At 37.3% G+C, this 15645-nt stretch overlaps 1 protein-coding gene across 1 annotated transcript; it reads right to left on the reverse strand.

Moving 5' to 3' along the window:
- Positions 1 to 1088: 1088 nt before the first annotated feature.
- cplx3b (complexin 3b) lies at positions 1089 to 6383 on the reverse strand. The gene is made up of 3 exons (XM_065282752.2): positions 5994 to 6383; positions 3184 to 3271; positions 1089 to 2576 (listed from the first exon to the last, which is right to left on the reverse strand). Exons 1-3 carry the CDS (start codon positions 6143 to 6145, stop codon positions 2352 to 2354), a joined length of 465 nt encoding a protein of 154 aa, XP_065138824.1. The 5' UTR covers positions 6146 to 6383; the 3' UTR covers positions 1089 to 2351.
- Positions 6384 to 15645: the final 9262 nt, after the last annotated feature.

The following is a 15645-nucleotide window of genomic DNA, read 5'->3' on the forward strand; positions in this document are numbered from 1 at the left end:
ATCACTCGTTACAACAGAGGTATGCAGCAAAGCATTTGTGAAGCCACAACACGCACAACCTTGAGGCGGATGGGCTACAACAGCAGAAGACCCCACCGGGTACCACTCATCTCCACTACAAATAGAAAAAGGAGGCTACAATTTGCACAAGCTCACCAAAATTAGACAGTTGAAGACTGGAAAAATGTTGCCTGGTCTGATGAGTCTCGATTTCTGTTGAGACATTCAGATGGTAGAGTCAGAATTTGGCGTAAACAGAATGAGAACATGGATCCATCAAGCCTTGTTACCACTGTGCAGGCTGCTGGTAGTGGTGGTGGTGTAATGGTGTGGGGGATGTTTTCTTGGCACACTTTAGGCCCCTTAGTGCCAATTGGGCCACAGCCTACCTGAGCATTGTTTCTGACCATGTCCATCCTTTTATGACCACCATGTACTCATCCTCTGATGGCTACTTCCAGCAGGATAATGCACCATGTCACAAAGCTTGAATCATTTCAAATTGGTTTCTTGAACATGACAATGAGTTCACTGTACTAAAATGGCCCCCACAGTCACCAGATCTCAACCCAATAGAGCATCTTTGGGATGTGGTGGAACGGGAGCTTCGTGCCCTGGATGTGCATCCCACAAATCTCTATCAACTGCAAGATGCTATCCTATCAATATGGGCCAACATTTCTAAAGAATGCTTTCAGCACCTTGTTGAATCAATGCCACGTAGAATTAAGGCAGAATTCAGGGTCAAACACATTATTAGTATGGTGTTCCTAATAATCCTTTAGGTGAGTGTATGTTGGAGACGATAACTTGTGTCATTGTTTACTTTAGGGGTTGAACCTTTGGCATATAGTTACACACCAAAGGAAATAGTGAATTGGAAAATAGGTACTCTTTAAAATGAGATGTGTAGTCACGAACTCTGATTATGATTAACTTTAGTTTGTTCTAGACTCTGGGTTCACACCAAGTTTCCTTCATAACACAATGCAGGTTTGTTTCTGTCGATAAAGTTGCTAATGTCTCCCCCTGCTGTTCACACACACTACTACAGACAGGCTGACAGTCAAATATATCACATCAACATCTTAGTACAAATATATTTATTACAATTTCAACAGTCAGTCAAAAATCAGCAAGGTCTAAAAATGACAGCAGAATAAATGACATGAGCACATTACATTGGTAATTACATTACTTCTAGTCCACTGTGGAAACAATGAAGTTACTGAGGGCATAAATACAATGACAGAAATCAACTCTTGCCATTGGTAAATAAATAACAAATATATCATCTATTAGGTAAAACAAAATTAAAGGTAAAATCAACCGTTTAATTTCTCTTCAGACTTATTCCCTGTATATTATTGGCTATCAGCTCTGTCCTGCATTTGGATCAGAGACTGTAATATTGCTTTATTATCGTTTTAATATCACTAGATGGAAGCAGCTTATTACAAAACCATAAAACCTGCATGGCTTCATCAACACTGACAACAGACTCACAAAATACACAAATCACACAAAAAACACAAACTTCAAAAAAATGCTTCACATTAATAATCAAAAGTTTTGCTTCACATCTGTTCCTGCACACAGAAGTGATCAAATAATTCAGATTTCTAAGAGAAAGAACCAGACAACACCAAGCATCTGCACTAAACAGCATCACTCAAAGAAAGGTCAAAGGGCGTTGAGTTCAGCAGGGGTCAAAGGTCTTCATGTAGATATTTAATGGCTGCAATGACCTACAGACAGATGGATTATTTCCCAAAAAGTCCTTAACATCATAAACCTAAACTATTGCTTAAGTTAAAGAAGCCTGACTGTTTATTATCTGATGAATATCACAAACCTGTCAATGTCACATTAACCCCCAAAATCAAGAATAAAATAAAACACACACACACACACACACACACACACACACACACACACACACACACACACACACACACACGCTTTGCATAACCAACATAAAGCCCGTCTCTGAGACCATTTGGACTTTTTGCATTGTGATGTATGAAATGTTTTTCATATTTGTTAAAATAACTCCCCCATATCTAATGGAACAAATTGAGTTTTTATCATAATAAATACATTTTCTTTCTTTTTTGATCTTGGGGTGAAACATGATGGAAATATTCTCACAAAGACTGTATTTTATGAGAGACCACAAGAAGACCAGAAACTCCAGTAGCGTTATGTCCTATAGATCACACTGAATATTTTAACATGAACATGTCAGTGAGTAAGATGATGATGGAGGAGATATACAACAGATAAGGACAGTCTTCTTGATAAAGAGACAAGAAAATAGACAGAAAGATAGAGAGATAGAGAGAGAGAGATCACATGACCGAACACTTCTCAGCAGAGTTCTTCAGGTCCTCCAGTGTGGCCTGAGCTTTTCCCTTCAGATGGTTCATGTCCACATTCTGGATGTTGGTCAGATGACCCAGGACAGACTGTTTGTGTTCCTCTTCCTGGTTATCTTCAGCGATCATCTTGGCCAGTTCAGTGGGGAGTTCAACATCATCTTGCGCAGCCTGAATCTGAGACTCATCTAACTCATTCTGAAACACAGAGAAACTTGTTGTAGGAGAATTTAAAGCAAAGGGGAAATAGGACATTTAAAGGGGGCATATCATGAAAATCTTTTTTTCATGTTTAAGTGCTATAATTGGGTCCCCAGTGCTTCTATCAACCTAGAAAATATGAAAAAGATCAACCCAGTAACTAAGTTTTGGTAAATCATTCTCTGCAAGTATGTGAAAAAATAGATAATAGACATTTGGTTCCCCATGTGATGTCAGAAGGGGATCTTATTATAATAAAACCGCCCCATAATCTGCACTATCCAACCACAGCACTGGCAGAAATAATAAGTTATACCACAACTGAGTTTCAATTTCATCAAACAACCTTTATGGCGATCAGTGTTTGCATTTCATCAGCTCATTTGCATTTTAAAGGACACACCCATAATCGGCACATTTTTGCTCACACCTACAAAGAGTCAATTTTAACATTTTATAATAAATTATCTATATGGTATTTTGAGCTGAATCTTTACATATTTACTCTGGGGACACCAAAGATTAAGTTTACATCTTAAAAAAGTCTTGTGATTTTAAAATGGCACAATCACCTGACGTCATCTATCATGAGATTACCTCTTACCTTTGGCAGTCTGTATTTGTCTCTGAAGTGAGTTCTGACCGTAGCTCTCTCAGCCTTTCGCTGAGCAAAATTGGCATCTCGCTCTTGCCTATATGAAATAAGAAGAGACGAAACATCTGAGGCTTTCTGCATGAAATGAGTTCAGCACATTTTGATCATTTATCCACCTACATAATACTTTCATATCTCTATAAAGCTAAAGATCATCTGTCAAAACTCAGTTAACAGCTGCTTAAATAAAACTGATGTGTGCAGCACAATTTTTCTATTTAAAAATGATATTTATCCTCACAAACTAAAACCCTCTATATCCTCAGAGGGATTCACATGTTAACTATTCTGACAGATTAAATCTAATGCCCCACCTTCAAAGAGAGAAGTGAACCATAAATACAATAATATCTGACTTAAGGAATGAAACATGTATTTGTTGGATGAATGCACAGGTTCAAGTCATGTGAGGTGAAAGGTCACTAAATCTCCAGGACTGAAACAAAAATCATTACATATGGGATACAGGCTTAGAAAACAGAGTTTTTCCCTCCTTCTTTAAAAAAATCTTCGCATCCACACGAACATGCAAAAACCTGATATGAGGCGCGATATAATCCCTAACCGTAAAGCCAAGTCACAGCCACAGGCCAAAAACTCTGGTTTCACCGGCTACATTACAACGCTGCAACCGGAGTTTCTAAAAATTGTCACCCTGTCAGGAGTTTTCGTTCGGTTTCAGTCATCTGAACGACCAAACCACATAGAAAAAGGTGCAGTTTTGTGTATGTGAACAAAAATGTGAAACCCTACCTCAATGCATTTCATGGTAAAGTCACAAAATATTTGGTTTATTTATTCATGTTCATGGACACGAATAACCTTTTTCGTGTCATTGAGCACAAATTTCTATAAAAAGGTTTATCATGTCCCTAGCACGACTTTCTTTTTTGTGTCATTTTATTTATTGTTTTTTTCCTTTTTTCCCAATTTTTATATCACTGTTGCTTGTTGAGTTGGGGTTTGTGTTAGGATGTCTGAAATGTAACAAAAAGTAGTTTTAAACCCAACCCCAAGCCACAATTGTTAAAAAAAGAAAAAAATGGAAAAAAAAGATATTTGTGTTAAAAAACACGAAAAACTATTTGTAGAAATGTGTGCTGAGTGACACGAAAAAGACATTCGTGCTCAATGACACGAAAAAAAGAAAATCATGACCATGTACAGAAATAAATAAATCAAATATTTCGTAATTATACCACGACTTGCCTTGAGATTGTGTTGGTACGTGTGGACAGTGCCATAGTCAACATGTAAGCAATGACTAGAGATGCACAGATATGACATTTTTCCACCCAAACCGATAGCCGATTATTCTGAGTGATATCTGCCGATAGTTTGATTAACTTGCAAACTATGAAGATTGCATTTTCTGAACGTTATTCATTCACATAATGAGCATTGAACATTAAACTAGTGATGTTTCTATACACAAAGCACAAAATCATTAAATTTTCCTGTTCTCTTTTGATTGTCAGGAAATATATATCGCCCATAACTATCAGCTGTTTTAAACTATTGGCTGATAGTGAGAAAAATGGTTTTTTATATTGTCCAATACCGATTATTGTCTGATATATCGGTGTATCTCTAGCAATGACCATGAACAACACATAGTGTGGTTGTGTGGTACCTAAGAAAGTTGAGTTGAGCATACAAAATACTGTTCTGGGATCAGTAGAAGATGCACAGAGGCTGGGAGAGCATCTTGGGATTTAGATTTGCACTTAAAATCTGGCTGACGTTCACACAGCGTATACACACACACGTCTGCTTATGTGCAATAAAAACCTTGTGATGAGATGAAATACACACAGGGTCTTAAACTAGCTGTTCACACGGCTGTCTTGGCATGTAAAATCTGCTCTCTAAAGAAATGATTTGGATAATCGGCACGAGGATGAGCTCAGCAGAGTCGGTGAAGTCTGTGAAATTCCAATTTTCCAAAAATGTCACTTATGAAAACCGTGTAGCCAGCCACCTGCTCAAATCCACACTTCTGTCATAACTGTGTAGATAAAGATAATTTTGTCTGAGGTACTGAACTCTCAATAGGATGGATTTCACATTCTGATATCTCAAAAATCAATTCAGCAGTCAGTGCCTGTCAGATGTGTTTGTGTTTTAATAATGGAGAAAAGTCAAGCTGAGAGGATTTCTTCTTTATCCTGTTGGTCTGATAAAAGGAGACTGTTTAGTCTCAAACTAATATGCATTTTAAAAAAGGAAATACTGTGTTTTTTATGTATATACAGTGTTAGAGTACCATGCACTAAACTGTACTATGGTACACAATGGTTACCAAATTCAAGTAGCATGAAACAATAATCTCGCTCACTAGAATCATTAATTGATAACATTATATCACAATAAACACAATTAATGTTATGATGACACAATGTTTTATGTACGCGTAATATTAAAACAAAAGCTGAAAGTATCAGCTCATGCTCTCACTCGCATGGAGATGCTTAACTGTATTTATTATTTAAAAAAAAAACACTAATAATGTACACAGGCAATAGCGCTTAAGTGTAACTTGTATATGAACAATCCTTAATATTATCCATAAATGACTGAGCAGGATTTTCCCTGAGCGAAATGGGCAGCTGCGCGCGCGCCAAACATTCAGCGGAGCGCGAGAAATGCGCGCGGCTCTCCACTTCGTTTCCACAACATTCCTCCCTCAAACATCACGGTCAGATAAAGCTGTTTGAGATGAAAGAGGTTAAACAGCTGTGAATAAAGATTTGTCTTACTTCTCCTCCTCCAGCTGTTGTTGATACTGTTCAAACTCTTCTTGTGTCATTCCTTTAGCCTCTGATTTATCTCCGTCTGATTTCTCTTCTGTCAGACCTCCGGTCAGATTCTTCAGCTGACCTCCGACGACGTGCTTCACCATGAAGGCCATTGTTAAACTGTAAAGAAATTCAACTATTTGTCCAGAACAGCGATAAATTCCGTCAGAGAGCAGCGCGCGCGCGTCCTCGGCTGAGGTAAAGTGAAGTGGATTTTTATCCCTCGTGCGTGAGTCACGGCTTCACTTTCACTCCACCGTTCGCCCAATCCCGTCTTTCCTCCCGCCCAATCCCGCGCACTCATGGATTGAGCGCCACGACGCTAACGGCTCTGTGCTTGAGTCACGGGCAGTTTTTTTCACGGGCGCGCGTGACTTGTCAGAACTCATCTCGTGTCGGTTTATGCGTAAATCGGCTGAAAGAAGAGAATTCAGAGGGTCAGTCAGTAAAGCATTAATATTTCTCAACTATCAAAATCATTAACTGAGTTCAGTTTCAAGGTGTCATTGTAACCGTATGTGGTTTAATTGTGGAAAATAGATTACTGTCATCATTACCTCAACATGGATAAAACAATAAAGAATGAACACACAAATGGCATTTAAAATTCAATAGGATTTTGTTTTTCTTTCCCTGTTTGGTCTTTAAACCCGAGGACTAACAGAGTTCCTCATCACACCACTGATCTACTGACCTCCCATCATTGTGATGCCCAGCCAATGTCTGACCAGCAAACACCAAACACTTCTTTTATTTAAAAATGTTAAATTCTTAATAAATCTTAAAGTATATCATTTTCTTTTTTAATGGATTACCCAGTGACAACCAACCCCTTCTTTTTACTTTTAATTAAAATTATTAAAACATCATTTTTATAATAAGCCTAGTACTCAATACCCTTTATATTAGGATCAGCTATATGTCTGGCTCTCTTTCAAGGTTTTTTTTCTCCCAATGATTTTTTCATAGGTTTTTCTCCTAGGAGTTTTTTTTCAACCCCTTGTGAGTCAGCTAACATTAGTTTAACTTAATTACGTTACATTATTACTCCACTAACTAGTACAGATTAATGTTAGTCGCTGTATTCTGCTACTTTGTTGTCGTATGATTCTGTTTTCTCTTGTTTTTATTAATGTAAAGCTGCTTTAAAACAATAAATCAATTGTGACAGGCACTATATAAATACATTTAATGAAATGAAAAATTTAATTTCCCTTTTACAGTATAGAATATTTAAATTACTTTTTTTTAATTATTATAATTATAGAGGATAAAGCCAGATTTGTAAAAAAATGACAAACTAAGCTCAGAATTAAAATATTTTTGAAAAAATAATTCTATCAACATTCATCAAAGAAAACACAAGATGATAAATGAAGGTTAGATCTAAATGCACTGTAGATTTATGTTGGATAAAAGTGTAACAGTGTAATGTAAATGTGAGGACACATGACAGCCTGTTTTAAACCAAAATAAATAATCAACACTAAAAGATAAAATGCAAACCATAAATCTCAGTGCATCGTGTCTCTATTTTTGCATCTTTCTCACATTCTCTGTCACCCCTCCTCCTCCTCCAGAACTGAATCATTCCCGATCTGCTCCACTAACAAACTGTTCTGTCGCTCTTGCTAAGGGCAAAATTACAGCACGTGCATGCCACGCACACACACACACACGCACGCACGCATGCACGCACGCACGCATAACCCAGTGAAAACCTGAAGAGTTTGTGTTTTACAGCTGCAGGTTTCTGCTGGTGACATGCACTCATATTATTATCTGACAGAAATTAATATGAGCCTTTATTCTTCTCATTCATCAATTAAAGTTAATGCTTCCTCAATCTGCCGTGACCTTTCTGGACAATGTACGCTAAGCTGTTGTCGAATCACAACACACTGGACCAGCTACACAATCAGAACTCGCTACGTATTTCTAGTAGGAGAGACTTCACAGAACAAGGAAGACATCAGACCATTTTTAGGACAATGAAAACTGTCAATGGAAAAAAGTTTTTTTTTTACACAAAAAACATGAAAACATGTTATATTGTGCACCATCAACACAGGAAAAACTGCACCTTTAATAAAAAAATCTGTAACACCTTCAGTCAACTGTTATCAATGACTCAATTTGGCTAAACATGTAAACTTTTCCCAGCATTAAGGCACCAAAACACAAGAAAAGTATACATGAAAATAACAACTGTTTTTTTTTAACATTTTATAAAAATTTCATTGGCTGACCCATGATGATGCAAGCAGCTCAATGTTCTTCACAAATATGCCCTTACCAAAAACAGTAATGGCATTTTCATAAAGACAGACAACTATATATTTTATAATAAAAAGAATGCAAAATACAAGTTTCAGGGCTGCTGACAAATATTAACGGTCTGTTGGATTTTGTCTGGCCATTGGCAATTGTGGCAAAAGTTCATGTGAGACTTTGTACGCATGACTTCACAAGAAATCAATAAAACTCATTCTGATGGATTCTTACATAAACAAATCTTCATTCGTGCTCTTCCACTAACAGCCAGTGTCACGAAACAGACTGTGAATCTGTTGGACATGATGTGCATCATCCAGATCTGATAAAGCTACACGGATAAATCTACAGCTCTGTGTGCATGAGGACGGAGGGCTGCTGTTATTTGTCCTCACTCAATTTGAGGTTAATAAGGTGATGACGTTCAGTCGCACCCTGAGATCTGTCACCATCAGTAATACACTAAACCAGATACACAAGCAGGCTTCCAGCGGTTAACCGGTTAAATAAAATCCATCACAACAGAAGCTTGTGATCACAGTAAACCAAGAGACCCCTGTGACATTTACACATGCTCTCCAGCCAAAACAACAACAGCTCTTCACAAGCTAAAAGATAACAGAAGCAATTTGTCAAACATCTAACAATGACATGAAGATGCCAACAGTCAAACCCGTATGAAAAATAACCATGGGCTTTTGGTGTAAAGGGTAGTAATCCTGTTTTTTTGGTGTTTTGATCAGTGGCGGACAGTGACTTCTCTTCCTAGGGGCACAAATTCTCATGCTCGTCATGTCAAAATGTTTGTTTGTTGGGTCATGTGAACCATGTGCATCATGCTTAATGTCAAAATACATGCCTGCTGCACACGCGTCAGAAGGTTTTATGATAAAAGAGATGCTCACGTTCACAAAATAATCTCAAGACACTCACTTACAACAAAACTCTGATTACACATGAGATTAATCTGGCAAATTGAGTGTTTCTTCATCATAAACCCCTTCAAAGCGTCTGCAGCAGGCTTGTATTTTGACATTTTAAGTGTGATGCACCAAACACATATTTTGACATGAAGAGCTGCACACATGACGGGCTAAATACATGTTGTGACAAGCTTCGCATCGTGCACTTTCAAAAAAGAAGTCACCGTCCGCCACCGGTTTTGATTACTATTAGCAAAACCATGGTTAATTTTTGTAAGGGAAATGAAACACACATCCACAAATTAACATTTTGTAATTATTGGTTGACTCACATCCCCACGGATTCAAATCCATCTGGCTTTAACATTTTCTTTCCAAAGCCTTCAGCAAGTCTGTGAAGAGACAAAAGTAGATGCATTTAGCAGCTTTTGCATTTGAGCTCCTCATATATTAAAATCTTTACATGCATGAGATAGATCATTCATATATTTAACACCTCTGTGTGGTGTTGTGCATATTAACATGAAATGAACATGAGCGTTAGTGTAGTAGGACAGGTATCAGGAAATATGGAGTTGTTTGTGGTTCCAAGCTTATCTAATAGACAAGAGATGAGTAATGGATGAATTCATGTCCTATAATTGGAAAAATGTAACAGCAAGAGGGTCTACATGTGATGCCCGGAGGACAATTCAGTCTCCATGGAGATGCCCATTAATTACCTGTGACTAACTGGAGCATCCAGGAACACCATAAGGAGAGTTATGTAATCTAGTGAAGGACTGGTCTAGACTAGCCTATGATGATCTCATTTCTCTCTCTCTCTCTCTCCTCCTTGTGTTATCAGCGGCTTTGAGAGATTCAGGAGTGCACGCTGTGGCTAAATGGGATGCGAATACCGGAAAATTCTCTTTCAGTTGACGTGCTGTGGACGATCATCAGAGAAGGGTTGTGTAAGGTAACACTGGGTCATAAACAACATTACACAGATGGAATAATGAACACAACATTACATCTTTCACATTTTAAATGATGCTGTGTCTGACACCGTTCACTTGTTCCCTCCTTCATTATATACCGAATGATATTTCAGTCCACTATATGGGGAAGAAGCAAACAAAATTCAGTGAGTGATTTCAGACATCAGACCGGTGTCAGAGTCGACTGTCACAGAGATTTGTCATATACCGTTCATAACCCATACACCACTGTTGCCATGTTCACTAATTGATAATAAAAACAAAAACAATGTTTACTTATATTTCACATAAAATTTTCATTCACATTTATTTAATTGGTTTATTTTTAAATACATGTCAATAAACATACATTATTTTAAAAAAGGTATGAAATAAATTATTCTTCTAAGATCTTGTGAAGGCATCACTGTGAAAACCCTTCTGTAGCACCTTTATTTTTAAGTATTGTCCTATGTTGTACAAAAAAACTTAAAAATTAAGGTTTTATAAAGGGTTCTTTGCTGTGATATAATTATAGAACCTTTCAATCGAACATTCTTAAAGGATTAGTTTAACGCTATTTAATGCATTCTGACTTACACTTACATTTCAAGAAGAAAAATTCTTAATATTTCTGTTTTGTTTTCAGTTAAAATATCTAAAAATTCTTAAATTAAGATGCATTTTCTTGATGAGCAAAATGACCCAAGACAACAAGTCTAGTTGTTAGACCAAAAATATCAAATTTAAGTGATTTTGTGCATAAAACAAGCAAACAAATCTGCCAATGGGGTAAGCAAAAAAATCTTCACAAAATTCAAGAAAAATCTGCTTACCCCATTGGCAGAGTGTTTTGCAGTGTATTGATTGACACAGTTTAAGAGTTGTAAATCTTCCTGATAAACAAATGCAAAGTGTTCAAAAAAAATCAGTCAAACTTGTGATGGAGTATTTCTGGGCCAATCTCACATCTCCTCTTTCCTACAAGTTTCAGAAAGTTTTTTCGAACATGGGAACCCGTTACGTATCAGTGACCCCATATTCCTTTTATGGACACTTCCCCTTTGGAAAACGAGCCCACATGTCAATCAGAGTGAAAGCGAGGACGACGATATCATTGTTCCTTCCAGTAGAAGTGACAGACATAACTGCATGTGTTTTATATTAAGACTCAACAATGGCACGAAAGAAGAAGAAGTGTGTTTTTAGATGTAAGGAGAAGAAAGCTTTGTTCAGCTGTAGGCCAGCGTTATGGAAATAAATGATATAGTTTGTTTATCCGGGGCAGCAGCGAAGTTATACGTTATAAAGCTTTGTTTAATGGTGGATTTCGTTTAATTAGGACGGCCCCAACTGGGTCATGAGTCACAGGCGGTAAGTAAAACTGCATCAAATGCTTTGTTAGCAGTCGGTGTGTAAGTGCATATAATGTAAATGACACAAACATGTATTGAATCATAAGTTATTCAGAGATAGTGGGATAATGTTTTGTGTGTGTTGCTTGCTCCACCTTAAGTGGTGGAGTACTTCAGTCACCTCTGAAGCACTTTTCTTTTTAAGAGTATATCTGCTCTGGATGTCTTTAGTTTGGGTTAGATGTTATTTGATGATTCACTGACTGGTAAGGAGAGTTAGATTGGGCTCTTACCAACATCGTGAAGAGAATGCTGAAGTGACGGACAGCTCTCAACAGATCCTCACCGATTCACTTTAATACAACTGGATTTCCTCTGAATGAAATCACTCTTGATTCCTATAAGCGTTCAAACAGACCAAAGTCCTGTCTGCAGATTGGAGCAAGCGGTGAAGCAGTACGACAGGCGAGGCCGTCTATCTGACAGCATGCCCAAAGATGTTAGTGTTGTTTAAGAAGAAAGTCACATCAGAGTGTCTCTCACACACACACGCGACCGCAATCTCACATCGGGGTTATTCTTCACTTTCTGGATTACATTTAATCTACAATACATGCACTGCACCACTTTAAGAAACCAAAGATGGATTACAGTGTGAAAAACATCAGGAGATTTTTGATTTTTTGCATGTAAAAAGATGCCATAGCTTATAGCTTGCTTTAATTAATTCATAAATAAACAAATTAAATACAAGGTCTTGTTTGTTGCTTTGAAACAGAAAATTAAACATCCTTCTTTAAAATGAAGACACTAATACTGACTAAAACTCTCTTAGACATCACCACACATTTGATTTTAAACTCAGTCTTTTATTTAATGTGAAAACACTGCTCACCATCGACTCACACAGACCTTTTTTGGATTGAATATCAATGTAAAGCCCTTACAGAAAACAACAACGACAGAAGCAAAACAAACTGACAGCTTTCAGAACCAATCACGTCACATCTGATTCATATTCACACCCATCCAGTCAAAGTGACACTTCAACAAAACAGCATCATGTGCTCACAGCTAAATAACAACAACACCTTTCTATTGCGTGAGGATTAACTCTTGTGTTTGGTGACATTATTGATCAGAACAACTCTTACACAAAGTTCTGGAGAAGAACATGAAGAAAATACGGTTCATACAGTTTACTTTGAAAGGCTGAAACTCCTCATTTAAATACAAACGTGTTTATGAGTGTGATTGTTTAATTAGCGTTATGACAGAGGACATAAGATCTTATAAAGGTTCATAGACAGACCTTTTATTCAGACAGATTTAAAGAGCACCTATTTCATTGCTAAAACTTTATTTTGTGTATTTGCTATGATGCAATATGTTTGCGTGGTTTATGCAAAAACACATTATTTTTCACATACTGTACATTATTGTTGATTTATAAATCCCTAGCTTCCTCAAACACTATGATTTGTTACAAAACTAGTCGATTTGAAAAGTGCAGTGTCCCTGATTGGCCAGCTAATCTGTTGTGATTGGCCTGAATACCTCTGACATCAGCCGGACGCTTTTTACCATGTTTTAAAGATTAGCTCTCAATGCAAAACTGACAGGAGTTCATATCGTCTTTACTAACTTATCAATACCAGTGTTGGGGGTAACGCATCACAACTAACGGCATTACGTAATAATATTACTTTTCTGAAGTAACGAGTAAAGTAACACATTATTTTATAAATTTACACATTAATATTTGAGAAGTAATGTAAGTTACTTTTTAGTTTAACTAATTAGATGAAAAAAAACAATGTATTGCATTAAACTGAATGTATTAACGTAGAATTAGACACTCTATACGTGAACAGTTTCAGTCAGAGATGGAGATGGCAGACCAGAGCTTAACATTTTTGTGATGGAAATATGCAATTTCTGAATGCAGAACTTCTTAGTCATAAAACACCTGCAAAGTTATGCAAAAGTAACTTAAAAGTAGCATAAGCATTACTTTCCATGAAAAGTAACTAAGTAATGCAAATAGTTACTTTTTGGGGAAGTAACTTAATATTATAATGCATTACTTTTCAAAGTAACTTTCCCCAACACTGATCAATACAAGCCCGAATCGGATTCAGAAAATGCAGATGCTCTTTAAAACAATACTTCATCTAAAACTAAAACAGTCCTGTCATGCATTGACTTTCTGCTCAGCTGCAGTGTCATTTTTACTGAATATTAACACATTTTAATCTGCTTATCAAATAAAGCTGTCCTATATCTTTAGGATATAGTACACAAGTCTTAGAGTTTAGTAAACAAAATAAAGTGCAGCGATGAATCATGGAAATCTGTTTTAAGAAAGCAAGCAAATAATCCCACTTTTGATTTCATGGTAAGTTTGATTCTTAATGAAGTTTTAATGTGAGTTTATCATTCAGAGAGGCTTTAATCCTGTTTCAATGAGTCTGTGTGAGCCACCAGCAGTTTTAAAAGAACAACAACATCTCTCTCTCTCTCTCTTTCTCTCTGTGTCTCTCTCTCTCTCTATCTCTCTTTCCCAGGGGCCTGGGGTCTATGACGCTGCTGACATTGAGGTCTCTGTAGGCACCGTGTGATGATGCAGTGAATGTGGATGTAGGGTCAGCTGAATGTCAACAGAGAAAATGCAAATTTACCATGACAACTAGTACAGATAGCATGTTCTGACTTCAGGACCCTTGATATTTCACAAAGTCAAATGGGACAAAGCTGTCGCTGCCCTGGGAGGATTCAGATTATAAACACACAGACAAGCACATGCTCTCATCATCACATCACATCTCTGTACCCGCCTGTGCACGCTGACACCTCCAGACACAGATCAAGAACTAAACACACATGCACGCACGCACGCACGCACGCACGCACGCACGCACGCACGCACGCACGCACACACACAATGTGGGATTGCACTTCCTAATAATATCAGACCTAATATAACGCACAGTGCCCTCCATAAGTATTGGAACAGAGGAACATTTTGTGTTATTTCAGCAGTTTACCAAAATGTATTCCAGTTGAAATCATATATAGTAGTCAACATTTGAAGTGGATCAAAAACATTCACCAAATTTGTCCTAAAACAAGAACGGGTATTGGATATTGGTTTTTAAGAAAACTTTTAGAAAAGGTTTTGATCCACTTCAAATGTTGACTAGTGTAATATTGGCTTAAAGGTAGGGTAACAGATTTGATCCTGAAACATTTTTAGTTATGCTGGTTAAAAGTCTCCTCACATTCTGATTGCAATCACTGTGTTAAGTTGTTTAAATGTATTTGTAAAAATTGATGTCATCTGTGAAAGGCGTAGGACCAAAAAATGTTCAACAAATCATAGATTTCGGTCCGAACGGACGTTTCCTTTTATGTCCCTCATACGTAAGCGTAATTTGAATTCCCACCGCGCAGCGAGTCCACGCAGAAACCATACGTCATCGGCGCGTTCACGTGCGCTCTGTCTGTAAACAGCAAGAATAGCAAACTTTTCTGCTGAATTGACAACCTACACAGGAGCAACAAAACTAAATGCATCTTTTATAACAACAACAGCAAAAACTGCCTGGATCAGCAAGAGCAAAAACCCAAATTAACATCTTTACTTTACTGCTTTACCACGAGATACAAACAGCTACAGGAGGCAAAGGGTCTGAAAGGGTCGTTGCACTGTTTATTTTGGTAAGGTAGGTACGCGATATGTTTGTACTGAGATGGATTCAGATATTCTACTTTGATGAAACATTGTGTTGCTTATGAAATTTGTGTTCGTTTTCCGGATTAGCATAATGATATAGTTACTACGTCTACACAATCGAACGTGTGCTTAAACTAATTCTGATGTAAACCAGTTGTTTATGTTGGTTATTTTGGAAGTGTTATTCACTTTGTACTGCAAAGTTTTCTCACTGGTGAATGAGACATGAGACGTGACCGTCTGATCTGTGCGTGTTCATGTGTTTGGAAAGAGGCGTGACTTTGGATGGCGATTTGACTTGAGGGTGGGATTGGGATTTCATTGCTAGGCGGCTACCGTTAGCATTTTTCAAAATGTGTTACCCTA

This window comes from Paramisgurnus dabryanus, chromosome 9 (genome assembly GCF_030506205.2).
Source record: "Paramisgurnus dabryanus chromosome 9, PD_genome_1.1, whole genome shotgun sequence".
NCBI classification, from domain to species: domain Eukaryota; kingdom Metazoa; phylum Chordata; class Actinopteri; order Cypriniformes; family Cobitidae; genus Paramisgurnus; species Paramisgurnus dabryanus.